This window comes from Balaenoptera ricei, chromosome 3, assembly GCF_028023285.1.
Source record: "Balaenoptera ricei isolate mBalRic1 chromosome 3, mBalRic1.hap2, whole genome shotgun sequence".
In the NCBI taxonomy this organism is placed as follows: domain Eukaryota; kingdom Metazoa; phylum Chordata; class Mammalia; order Artiodactyla; family Balaenopteridae; genus Balaenoptera; species Balaenoptera ricei.
The window spans coordinates 147910257-147923170 of record NC_082641.1 but is presented as its reverse complement, the minus strand read 5'-3'; the positions used below and the strand labels follow the sequence as shown (position 1 = coordinate 147923170).

General features: G+C 50.7%; 1 protein-coding gene across 2 annotated transcripts in view; it reads left to right on the top strand.

The window, feature by feature from the left end:
- The window catches only part of SLIT3 (slit guidance ligand 3), a 618579-nt gene that overhangs the window by 516478 nt on the left and 89187 nt on the right, over window positions 1–12914 (top strand). For both annotated transcript variants that reach the window (XM_059917657.1, XM_059917656.1), the window contains 2 exons: window positions 7352–7502; window positions 8695–8769. In XM_059917657.1, coding sequence (XP_059773640.1) covers window positions 7352–7502; window positions 8695–8769 — 226 coding nt within the window. The remainder of the gene's footprint in view (window positions 1–7351; window positions 7503–8694; window positions 8770–12914) is intronic.

Sequence of the window (12914 nt, the reverse complement as noted above, 5' to 3'; positions counted from 1 at the left end):
CTATATCAGCTGTATCCGCTGCCCTGGGCAGCAAGATCGGGTTAGAGGTGAATGCTGCCGGCTGGGGTAATCTGACCATCAGATTAAGGCCTCCTCGAAAGGCACCATCTGGCTGCCTGAGACCCCAAGCCCATCCTCGGGGGAGCACTTGGCGGCTGGAAAATGCTGTCTGCCTTCCGTCATGCCTCCCCCACTTTGTGTGTGGAGATCCAGTTGGCAAGAAGAAACTGGTGGTGAAAAGTACAGAGTGGTGTACTCCCTGTCCTCATCTGTACAAACATGGCAAAGGGTATGACATCTCTCAGGGAATCACAAAACTTTAGAGCCCCCAGAGATTACCCAGTCCATGCTAGAGAGGAAGAAACTGAGGCTCACACAGCAGGAAGTCTTATCTAAGATTATAGAGTGGTATTTTCAGGACAAGATCTGTAACCCAGGACTTCTGATATGCTGAGAAGATTCTTGATAACTTTCTCCTGGGCCCCTCCATTTCTTTCTGTTGAAGGAAACCAAAGAGAAGGAGGGGAATTTTAAAGCTTGGGGACAGGGGCACGAAAGGGATGGATTTTCCCTGCTCTGGTGCCGAGGGCCTGATCAATCTTGAATACGAAATCCCCAAACCAGAGTGTTTGCAGAGCCCTGCCTGTCTGGAGGGGCTCAAAGCAGAGTTGAGTCTAAATTACAGTGGCCAGCTCTAGTCGTTCAGATGGGAGGGCTTAGCAAGAGGTGGAGCCAGATCCGGAGCTGTGGAGTGACTTGGACTCACCAGTCAGTCACCACAGATAACCTATACATGTCAATATGCTGCCGCCATCTCGTCCTAAAAACACACTGTGGCGGGACGGTGACCCTGTCAGAGGGCAGGGCAGGGCAGTGAGGGTCCCAGTCTGGTCTCTTCAAGATGCCCTGACTCTGGTCTCTTCAAGATGCACACATCTCCTCTTCACGGCTTGGGTGGAAATTCATAAAAACGGCCGCTGATCTTTTGCAGATAAGGGTGTAAAGGCTGGGCACCCTCCCTGGGCCCATGGCATCAAGAACAACTGGTTGTTGGTCTCCTCGGCCCACTCCATGATTTATAGTCATGGCGGAAGTCAGGAAGGACCCTAGAATCTGGTATCTTCCACTTTCTTTCCTTTTCTTAGTTTGAAAGAGGCTCTTTGTCATGATCATTGTGACTGTGGGTTTCTCAGTCCCAAACCCAGGGCCCCGTGGCTTCCCCGACTTTCTCCCTGCTAGGAACATGTATTTTCTCTCAATGTCACACCCCTTCTCTACTATACCTTGATTGATCTGTGATGAACATCTGTCAGGCAGGGGTTTCTGGGGGCCTTGAAGGATACTGAGGAGACATCAGAGGGACTTTTTCTAAAGAAGAGCATTGCAGCTTTGCTAGACCACTAGGAACCGTGGCCTGTCTCTTTACTGAAGGCGCCGGGGGAACAGCCTGTCATGGAACCACTCTGCTATGGGATGGGCCCTAGGCAGCAGAGAATGCAGAAGATGCTTCTGCTAAGTTCCACGTCTTGGCACATCTAACGGTGTGATTGAGCGGGGTTCAGAGGCTCAGTTCAGGCCTGCGATACAATCCCAGACATTTGTGGTCATAATTCCCCTTGGGAAGGATCTGTTCTGCCCTGATACTCCTGAGTAGGGATGTCCAGTGGCCTCCCACCCGTTCTTCTCCCTTCCTCCTGTGTGTCTCCCCCGGGGCGGGGCGTGAAGGGCGGTAGGGCTCCTGTCTCCGGACGTGTTCCTGTGGAACCCCGCTCTCGGTACTAATCACGCTCAGTGGGGGCCTGCTCCGGCTTCCGCTTCTCCACGCTGCTTCCTCTGAGCGCTCCTGTCCTCTCTCTGACGCTGCTTCCTGACCTTGACTCTGACCAGTCGCCGCGGGGCTTTCCTTTGTGCTTGATCTAACCATGTGGTGGAACGATGGAAACGGAACATGGTTCTGTCAAGCACCGCGGAAAGCACCGCGCTCTCCTGCAGCATGGCCCGCCACCGCTGGACACCTCTTCTCTGCTCTGGAGCACCGCAGCCCACCACCCGCCAGACCCGCCTCTCTCGGTCCAGCCTCACGAAGGGTGGGGGGTTGGTAGTCTCGAAGGATTCACAGAGCATCTCCACCTCCAGGTAGCAGATCTGGGCTGAGATAGGGATGGGGAAGCATATGGGGGACAAGCTGAGATCTGCATCCACGTCTCTATCCCAAATGGAGTTGCCATCCCCCAAATCTTGTCTGGATGCCAGTCAAGTGGTAAAGTAGCTAGGTCTGAGCTCAGACACCACTGTTTTTCTTCTTGAAGAGAACACGTATACCCAAGGCGTATGCCCTTTGTTTCACGGAAGAGTCCCAGCCCGAGGTCCTTTTCCCACGTGGCAGTTAACGCAAAGCTCATACTTCTGGTACCCACCCTCCACCTACCATCTTTATTGGAAGCATTAGGACTTAATGTGAGCATGAGAATGATGAAACTGCCATGAGTCTGAGACACTGGATGCAACCTGAGGCTCCTTCTGGAACTGACCCCCTCTCCTCACGAGTACTTTGGTCCCCATGCAGGCTAAAGTCCAAGCTGTTTCCTTGACCTTCCAAGCACAGTTAACATGAGGCGGAAGTGCTGGGCTCCTCAATGGTGCTAGTTCAGTGCCATGTGGGGTCTGTGCAGAAGCCCACTGCCTCTGATAATAAAGAGAGGGGCATCTTGGCACCTCCCATGCTGCTGATTTCTTGATAAATCCTAGGCCCAGTGTAACCGGAAGATTGTGTTGTTGGTTCATGCCGTGGAATGTGTGTCCTGTCCCATGTGAGAGAGGACCCTGGCTTGAGCCAGGAGCTGGGCTCTGGGCTTCCATGGCGATGTGTGACTTTCACTGTCTTCTCTCTCTCAGGTTACCCCTCAGAGCCAGGGCCCCAGCCATTGCTGAGTAATGGAGAGTCCCATTTACCTCTCTGAATTCTTTTCTCATGTGCTTACCATAGACCGGGTGCTGAACTATTTACATCATTACCTTGTTTAATTTTCACAACCGACCTATAAGTCCCATTTTGCGGATGAGAATATTGAGGCTCAGAGAGGCCAACTAACCTGCCCAGGGTCATTGGACTCCAGCATGGCTGCTCTTTACAACTGTAATCCTCAGCTTTCCCAGCTGCGGACAGCCCCACGGCCTTGAGTTATAAAATCAAAAAGACCTTGACTTGACTTGATAGGGAGTTGAAAAAACTAACACTCCCTTTCCAACTTCCTTCTGTTAATAGAAAATGACTTGAGCAAGAAAGAGAGCAAGCATCCCTGTTTACATGGCTCCTCCCCTCCAGCATGAATATACCAAGACCCATTTGGTACAGAACAAGTCCTCGGGCCTAGAGAAATTTCCTTTCCCTCTGAACAGAGAGGGCGTTCTGAGTTCCTCGGCACTGCCACCACCATGCCAGGGCCAGGCCTTCGGGAGTGGGTCCACAGGGTGCCCTTCCACGGGTGCCTCCCTGGTCCTCCAGCAGCTGGCTGTGACCAGGCAGTGACCAGCTACAGGCCATGGCCATTTCCCTCTACTTCCAGGCAGATAGCCGCATTCATGTTAAACTCTGACAGGGAGAACTTACTAGGACAGCTGTCTGCCCAACCAATCTCCAAACTCCTAGTGAACAATTGGTGTTTTCCAGCCAACTGGTGTCTGGTCCCCTGGCCTTTGCCGACGAGTGGATAACAATGTTCTCTTGATTCCATTCATGACCTGTAACCTTTGCTTGTCCTTTCAAGCTGAAGTGCCCCAGCAGGCCTCCTACTCCCCCCAGTTCCTCTTTCTGCTCCTTTCCTCCTTCTTTCATCCCCGCCACCTTAGGGGTATTGGAGGTAGAAGAGGAGAACTCTGGACACATGCGTTGGCAGGTCCTTGGTGCCCTGATAACCGTGCATCTGTGACTTCCATTAAACAAACTGGTTGCCCAGAGGATGATGCATAATGCAGACTGCTAGTGACAGCGGCCACCCTGGGCCCAGCGCTGGCCTCTGCAGCCAAGTCCATCCAAAGGATGGGAGCTTTGGCTCCCCACCTGCCCCAGCCCCGTGACCATCCAAACATTACATACATCCTCTCCTGGGAAGTGGCGGCAGGGCAGGGGTTCATAATAAAACCGCGTTGCTGTGGATTTCCACTCCCCTGGTCTATTGAAGTTTCCTTGTGCTCACGTCCCAAGTGTCGTCGTTCTGAGCTGCCCACCAAGGGGGAGAAGGGCTACGGGGGCAGGAGCAGGGGAGATGCCAGGTGACATCAGCTCTCCCAAGACCCATTTCAGCCGGCGTCTAGTTTTATGGCCCTTGTTCAAATCCTCCGAGAACTCTCCTGTCTCAACTCCCCTAAAGACAAGAAGCAACGGCCTATTTCAGTTACTCCTCTCCTACTAAGTATTTCTGGCAGTGACAAATATGCATTGAGATTGAAATTGACTTTTAAAGCTCTGGAAAAGTTAAAAATACTTTTGGGTAGTTATGAGCATTAGGCATAACAAATGGCTCCGAGAAACCCTGAGTAGTTTGGGTAATGAAATATGAAGTGATGGAGGTGGCATTTCAGGCTGGCTCCGACCGGGGAACGCACTCTTTCAGTTTTGTACGTACGCCGTTATTAACATTTCTGGCTCCCACTCATATAAAATACCACACTCCGACCCCCTCATTATTACAAACCAGGGCAATAACAAAAACAGCAGGGGGAAAAGTGTTGGAAAGAACACATTAGTCTATCGAATCTAATTGCAAAATCATTTCATTAAAATGGGTCAGCGGCTCCATTGCACAGGTCGGCCAGTTATAATCTAAGTATACTACAGAGAGCGATTCCTGCTAACTACAGACGCTCTCACCTTGATTGAAACGAAAACGCATTTAATCGGCGGCTGTCCCCAGCCGCAGCCCAGCCGGTGCTCATCTTCAGGCTCATCATGTCAGCGAGCAAACTGTGTTCCCTCCTGTCTTTCTGGCTTTGATTACTCAGGGTTCCTCCGCTTTGGAAGGATCCCATCCTAGACACCTTCTCAAGGAAAAATACGTGCCTATGTACGAAAAGCCCCTTCACACCATCACCGTGGGGAACCGCCGTGGGGAATAAGAGAGGGTTGTCATCTAGCAGGGTTTGTGCGATGAAATTCATCCAGGACTCAGCACGCTGATGCGTCGGCGGGTGGGGGGCCGGAAACAGCCCAGGTCAGAGTTATTCAGTGGGACGGATGCTGACAAGCCAAGGGCGAGAAATTTGCATAATGCATTGGACCAGGGAGCCGCCCAAAACACCTGGGATACCTGCTTGGATTTTGCTCACACAAGCCTGCAGGTGGAAAGTGGGATGAAGGAGGGGAATGGGGAAGGAGCAAAGAGGGAAGGAGACAGGTCCAGGCCTTGACCTTCTGTTTTAGGTGGATGATGTCACTTCAGAATCAGAGATCCACCAAGTCCATCCCTAATCAGGCATTACCATGGGGAGAAAACGTGAGGAGTGAGAAACCAAAAGGGCAGTGGAGACATCTGCTTCCTGTCTCCCTGCAGCCCACTGCGGGAAAATGCCATTCAATTCACCTCCACCAGCTTGACTTTATGATCATTCCTAGGTCTGGGATTAAGGTTTTGTCCAAAAGCACATCTGCAGTAAAGCAAAGTATTAGTCACATGGGCCCCGGCCGCAGCCTGCCTGGGTTTGTTTCTCTGCCACGTCCTGAGTGACCTGCAGGCCTCAGTTTCCTCATCGATAACATGGAGTCACGATAGCCTCAGAGTGTTGTGAAGATTTAATGGGCTCACCCATTTGAAGTTCAAAGAATAGTGCCCTGCTCGTGCTCCATGCTCAGTACACATCAGCTATCATCACTCACTACGCTGATGTTTTAACGGCTTCTGACATGCCGAATGTTCCACTAGGTGCTCAAAAAAAATAGAATCACAAACATCTGTACAACTCTTGACCCTTTTCCGGAGGCTCTCCACCGCCTTGATCTTCCTCAAATCTTCACAGCCCCTGTGAGATAGGGGCAATTATGTGATTCCCGTTTTACATGTGGAGAGATTGAGGCTAGTAAGTGGCAAAGCCTGGGCAAATCCACGCCTTCTATTGCTAAAACCTCTGTACTGCAGATGCCCCGTTCTGCTCCTAATACACATAAGAGGGCCAAGGTCCACCTCAACTAGCCAGGCAAACAAATGACATTCACGTTCTCTGAAACACTGCAGAAATACGCACGTATGGAACAATTTATGTGCTAAGGACACCCCATTTATGCACTGGACAAGTGTGAGCCAAGCTCTTGTGCCTGGCATTGTGCTGATGAACCACTGAAGGGGAAAATAAAAGAGACCCGACCCCCATCAACTGGCTCGTGTCTGATAGGAGAACCAGAGCTTCCCTTTTATTTCGGGCAAGATTTGTGGTCTCACAGAGGTTTGCCCAGGTGCCAGGGGATCATTTCTGATCATTAAAGCGGCTCCCCAGGGCATCTCTCAAGACAGCACATCGTTGGCCCTGTTACCATTACTGTGTATGTAACCTCCAGAAAAATTCAATTTCAAAAATTAATCTTAGCTCCAACTACTTTTAGCTCATTGGAACTGGCTTTTCACTGTAGTTAAACAGAGCTTCCTCTCAAAGGCAGCAGGTACATCTAACCCTCACAAGAATTGTACTTGCCTTTACAGTGTTTTACATTTGAATTCATCACCAATAATTTTTTAAAAGAATTATCAGGCAACCCTGAGCCAAATTCCCGAACGTTAAGGCAGTGGGCTTCAATTCCCCAGGACCCCAACTCTCATGATTGCTTCCCAGTCATGAAACCAGGTGTCAAGGGTACTGATTGCCATGTGCTGGGCCCCCTTTATCGTTTCATTACCTGCTTTGTCCCTGAAGACAACTGAATTTATGACCCTCTTCCCTGACCTCATTCCCACCCCTGGCATAGCGCCCATCAAAACCCCATCAAAATCTCTTCATTTGGATTCTCATGAATATTTAGAGGGTCCATGGATCATGGGCATCAGGGACTAAGCACCCCCCGTAAAGCGTAGACCAGATTCTGTACAGGGACCTCAAAAATGTCCATGACCCACAGAAGCTTAAGAGCCCACGGAGCTTGCGGCATTAGATGGAAAGTGACGAATGAGAAAGACCAAAGGGAGAGCAAGCAGCCTGGAGGCTGGGGGGCGGGGAAGGCAGAGCAAGGTGGCCAAAAAATGAGGGCAATCCTGCCTCTGTCACTGGGCCATCCCCCCGCCCCGTGTCTCCCCACCTCCAGTGCCCACAACCTCGCCCCATGCCGGACCGGCTGCCACTGACGCCCCCTCTTTGGCGCCCCCCCCAGGCTCGGAGGATTACCGCAGCAGGTTCAGCAGCGACTGCTTCATGGACCTCGTGTGCCCGGACAGGTGCCGCTGCGAGGGCACCATCGTGGACTGCTCCAACCAGAAGCTGGCCCGTGTCCCAAGCCACCTCCCCGAATACGTCACCGACCTGTGAGTGCTGCCCAGGCGGGAGCCCCTGCACGTCCCCACGCCCAGTCTCCCTGAGCCAGCCAGGGTGGGTGTGGGCTCCTAGAGGTGGCCCCCTCCCGGCTCAGTCACCTGGGTGCTCCTTGGTGTCCCCTGCGTCCCGGGACGAGGGCAGACTCCCCCAAGCATCCTCGGGGGACAGCTTGCTCACAAATAAAGACAGCTCATTCATTCTACTGATACAAAGATTTTCTGAACACCCGCTGCGAGCCAAGTACTGTGCCAGGCCCACCCTTCTCCCTGGTGAACAAAGCAGACCACCCCTCCTAGCCCTTAGGAAGCTTACAACATAACCGGAAAGATGGATAGCGCATAAATGACTGTCCTAAAGTGAAAAAACAGCTAGAACGATCAGGTATATCTGAGCCTCTGGTTATCCATGCTAATAAAGAGGCGTGTTGGTTTATCCAGAAGTGGCAGAGCTCAAAGTTACAGCATGGGGGGGTGACGGAACTGGGCCTGACTCCTGTCTTCTCCAGTTTTCCTGAGGTTGGGCAAGTTGCTTCTCAGATCTGAGTATCAGATTCTGAGCTATAGAATGGAGGTGTTGATACCTACCTCCTACGGGGGTTACAAAGATTAGGTAAGAGGATGCAAGCACAGACTTTATCTTGAATCCTGGCATGGACTAAGCCCTGCATAAATGATGGTGGTCTTTATTATTATTATTACTATTATTATTATTATTATTATTACCTTTGACTTTCTCCTGCTCTCCCTGAGCTTATATGAGTGTTGCGCGTGGAGTCCCTGAGCTGCCCTTAGCAGAGGGATGTGGTCAGGAAAGACCTGAGCGGCTTGGAGAGTTGGAAGAACCTGGGGAAACCTCCCTGGGGGTTTAAGTGGTCATTGGTACCCCTACAAAATGAAGGCAAATCATGGGCACTTGATTGTTAAGTGCTGAGCGTTCAAAAAGTTGAATACACCTTCGGCAGAGGGTCTTCCCCTCCTTTCTGGCCCCTTCTCACACCCCTCCTCAGGCTGCTGGGCCCCCCATGCTGATGGGGCACACGGAGGGTTTCTATGGTGCTATTGACCTGGACTGAGTGAGGTCCAGGTGACAATTCTGCTGAAGCCACGGGGGGATGGGGGACCAGTGGAGGAGGTGTCCCATCCACAGCTAACCCACCACCTCATCTGCTTGCTTCCCGTGTAGCCGACTGAACGACAATGAGATATCTGTTCTAGAGGCCACTGGTATCTTCAAGAAGTTGCCCAACCTGCGGAAAATGTAAGTCAGTCTCAGGAATTTGGCAGACTGGAGCAGAATGCCAGGGCACGGGTGGCTCCCTCTTCCTCCGCTCCAGCCCCTCTCAGTCTCCTCCTGACCCCTGCTATGGGCACGTCCTGGGAAGCAAGACACTAAGGCAGGGCCGTACAGAGGCAGAGCATGCACTTTGCACCATCCCTGACCCTCACCCCATCCTTGCTCACCCGCATCCTCCACCCCACGCCCAATGTCTACCCCAGTGGGTGGTCGGAGGGACTCAGGTGAGGACCAGCAATGGGACATGGGGATCTAGGGTGCACATCACTTAGTAATTTTTATGAGGTAACAGTCAGAAGGTCTGTTTTTAGATGGACCCTAAAGGCCTCCACATGGTTGAGACACACTGGAGCAGAGACGCCACAGCTGCCTCACCTCCTTCATCTGTAATCACACTGGTGCACAGCTGACCTTGCTTCCCCCTCCCCTTCCCTTCCCAGGTGTGCCAGCAGAGGTACCAGCATGGACAGGGGGCTCTTTGCCATCTAATTCCCTTCTCCTTGACCCTGCTCCCCACTCCCACCCCATCCTCCACATCTCCCAGCCCCAGAGTTTGAGTCTGCCTCCGGAACAAAGGAGAACGGTCAAGCCTCATTATTCATAGACCCTGTATTTGCTGATTCGCTTACTCACTAACATTTATTTGTAATCTCAGAATCAATACGCGCAGTGCTTTCATGGTCATTCATATACATAGACAGGGCAGCAAAAAATTTGAGTCCCCCGACGTGCATGTCCCCAGCTGAAATCGAACAAGGCCACACTCTGATTTCTTGTTTCAGCTCCCAGACTGTAAACAAGTGTCCAATCCACAGTATATTTAGTGCCACATTTCTTTTTTTGCATGTTTGTGCTTTTGTGGGTGATTTCACTGTTTAAAATGGCCCCGTAGCTTAGCACTGGAGGGCTGTCTAGTGATCGTAAGCATAGAAGGCTGTGATGTGCCTTACGGAGAAAATACGTGTTACATGAGCTTTGTTCAGGCAAGAGTTATGGTGCTGTTGGCTGTGAGTGCAATGTAAATAAATCAACAATATATATTCAATAAGATGTCTTTAAACAGAAACATGCATCAAACAAGGTTAGGTATTGATCGGTTAATGAAAATGGTGACCAGAGGCTCCCCTCGCAGCAGTGGTTCAGCATTCACTAATTCATCTTGCCCAGTGACTTTGTAGAGCTTAACCACGATGAATAATGAGAATTAATTGTAACCCTTATTTTATTTTGCTCTCCACTCTTCCACCCATCAGTCCCTTGCAGGCAAGAAGGAGAGAGACCTTCCCCTACCCTGGGCAGCATCTGGATCGCATCAGTGCTATTCAGGATTTCTCCCTCCCTCCCTGCCCACAGTTGCCACCTTGGCCATGGCCTCAGCGACAACTCTGTAACTGGGAGCAGTGGAGAGCACTGTAACTGGGGGGGCAGTAGAGGGAGGACACATGTGGGTCCTGGTGAGGTTCATGGCTGTCCGAGTGGTCAAGCCCACCTCTAGCTTCAGGAACCCAGCACAGACATCACCCATCACCTGCCAGGAGATGTGCTTTTAAATTCAACCCCTGAAAATGCATACTTTTTTAAACCTCAGAACAAGTTTACATGCACATGGAGATAAGGCATGTATTAAAACAAGTAAAGCTGGCCAAGTGCATATTTGCACAGTAAACAGGATCAAGTAGTCTTTGCTTCCATGAAGAAATATGCGCTCTCCCATTTTAGGTGAAACTCAAGCACTCTGAGTCTTTCATCTTCCTAGTTTTGACAGGGACCTGAGTATGAAGAACTGTTTCTGTACACCAACAAAAACAACAGCACAAATGCAATGATAAGTCGCAGCCAACTCCCAGCCTCAGCATCCAAGCCACAAAAGGGAGTGGTGCGGACTGTGGCAAAATGTAGGCCGAGTCCTCACCAAAAGGGGCAGACGTCACTAAGTTCCTCCCAGCATCTGCCGTGCTGGAAGGAAGGTCAGAGCTGCCAAATATTCCCTTCACGGGAGCAGCCGGAAATCCAGGTATGGCAGAAGAACAGGCAGGCCGGCATTTGTTCTGAGTTCAGCTCTGCCCCCCGCCTGCTGTGTGACCCTAGGAATGCCCTTAGCCTTTCTGGGCCTTTCATAATAGAAACAAGTCCACCTTCCTTGTAAGGTGTGATGAGGATCAGAAGTAAGTATAAGAGATAAGGGGAAAGACATGGCCTCTGTCCACGGGACTGCGGTGAGAAGGTGCTGGGAGACAGAGGACATCTGGGTCACGTGACCCAGAGCCGATGGCTATACATTTAAAACAGGAGTTACCAACTCACGTGCTTTCAGGACGCCCTGTGCAAAGGGAATGTGTGCAAGGCAGCAATTATAATAACGGCGACTAACAGTTACTAAACACTTTACTCTGTGTGCCAGACTCTGCTGATATGCAAGCACTTACCCCTCACCAAGAAAAACAAAACAGCTTTGAGATTGCTTCATTTTACAAGTGAGGAAGCTGAAACACAGAAAGTAACCTGTCCAAGTTTAAAAATCAAGCCAGGAGTGGTGACAGTGCAGAGTAGCTGGGGAACGCACGCACTATCTAAAGGCAGTGAACGCATGTGTGTGCACGTGTGTGTGCCTAAATCCATATACATATAGTGTCAGCCAACCAAGCACACGTCCCAGTAGGGCAGATCTGGTCCCAGAGACCCCCAGCTGCAACCACTTATTTAAAATAACTTGATGGCGACTCTTGTTAAGTAAACAGTCCTTATTTGCTAGGACCCATCACCACCCTACACTCCCAAGAGGTGATGGGTCAGCTGGAATTCTGCCCATCAGAGTGGTTAAAGCCAGCTGTGCCGTGACTGAGGCTGCTCAGCTTCCTCAGGGACTGTAGAGCCAGGGCCATAAGGTTACAGTCTGGACGGCAGCACCCCGACAGGGCACGGAGGCAGAGGAGAGTGGACACACAGCCAGGAGTTTGGACTCCGCGGTGCCTTTCCAGACTGTTCGGAACCTCCGTGCCCTTTCCTGTCATGTGGGAATAATGAGATTTCATAAGTATCACTGAGGGATGCAAAAAAAGATGTGAGCTGTTCCCCACAAAGGTTATTAGGACTGTGGTAACTCAAGGTGGCTTTTCAAGTGACCTCCCATTCAGAGTGGGGTCACGGCCTCTTCTCGGGCGAACTTTCAGATCACTTCTTACACTGAAGGAGCATCTCAAGCAGAAGCTGAAACCTAGCACCCCTCTAGCCAAAATCAAATCCCATGGGTGGATTTGGTGGTGGTGGTTGTGTTTTTTTTTTGGGTTTTTTTAAACATCTTTATTGGAGTATAATTGCTTTACACTGGTGTGTTAGTTTCTGCTGTGTAACAAAGTGAATCAGCTCTACGTATACATATATCCCCATATCCCCTCCCTCTTGCATCTCCCCCCCACCCTCCCTATCCCACCCTTCTAGGTGGTCACAAAGCACTGAGCTGATCTCCCTGTGCTATGCGGCTGCTTTCCACTAGCTATCTATTTTACATTGGGTAGTGTATATAAGTCCATGTCACTCTCTCACTTCGTCCCAGCTTACCCTTCCCCCTCCCCGTGTCTTCAAGTCCATTCTCTACGTCTGCATCTTTATTCCTGTCCTGCCCCTAGGTTCTTCAGAACCTTTTTTTTTTTTTTTTTAGATTCCGTATATATGTGTTAGCATACCGTATTTGTTTTTCTCTTTCTGACTTACTTCACTCTGTATGACAGATTCCAGGTCCATGATGGTTGTGTTCTTAATAAGAAGTAGTTGCCCTCTTTTAAAAATCAAGAGTTTCCACAGAAAAATTAATGTGGATTTCTAGCACCTTTGGGAAAATCAGAGGATCTGGCAAAACTGAGCCCATGTTCCCAAGCGGCTCCAGTTGAGTTGAGCTGAGGAGCGGCCGCCCCCCAGCTGGGGCACGTGCTTTCCTGATCACTGCCGTCCCCACTGGGCTTGCTTCCAATTTTAGGTCACCTGCCTAGACCCTGTGGAAGTTTGAGCTTGTAACCCCAGCTCGAAGTAGAATTTCCACCTCCGGGGGCCGGAGAGGTCCATAAGGAGGTAGACAGGACCTCCCCGACCTGACAGGGTGCCAGTGTGCTGCT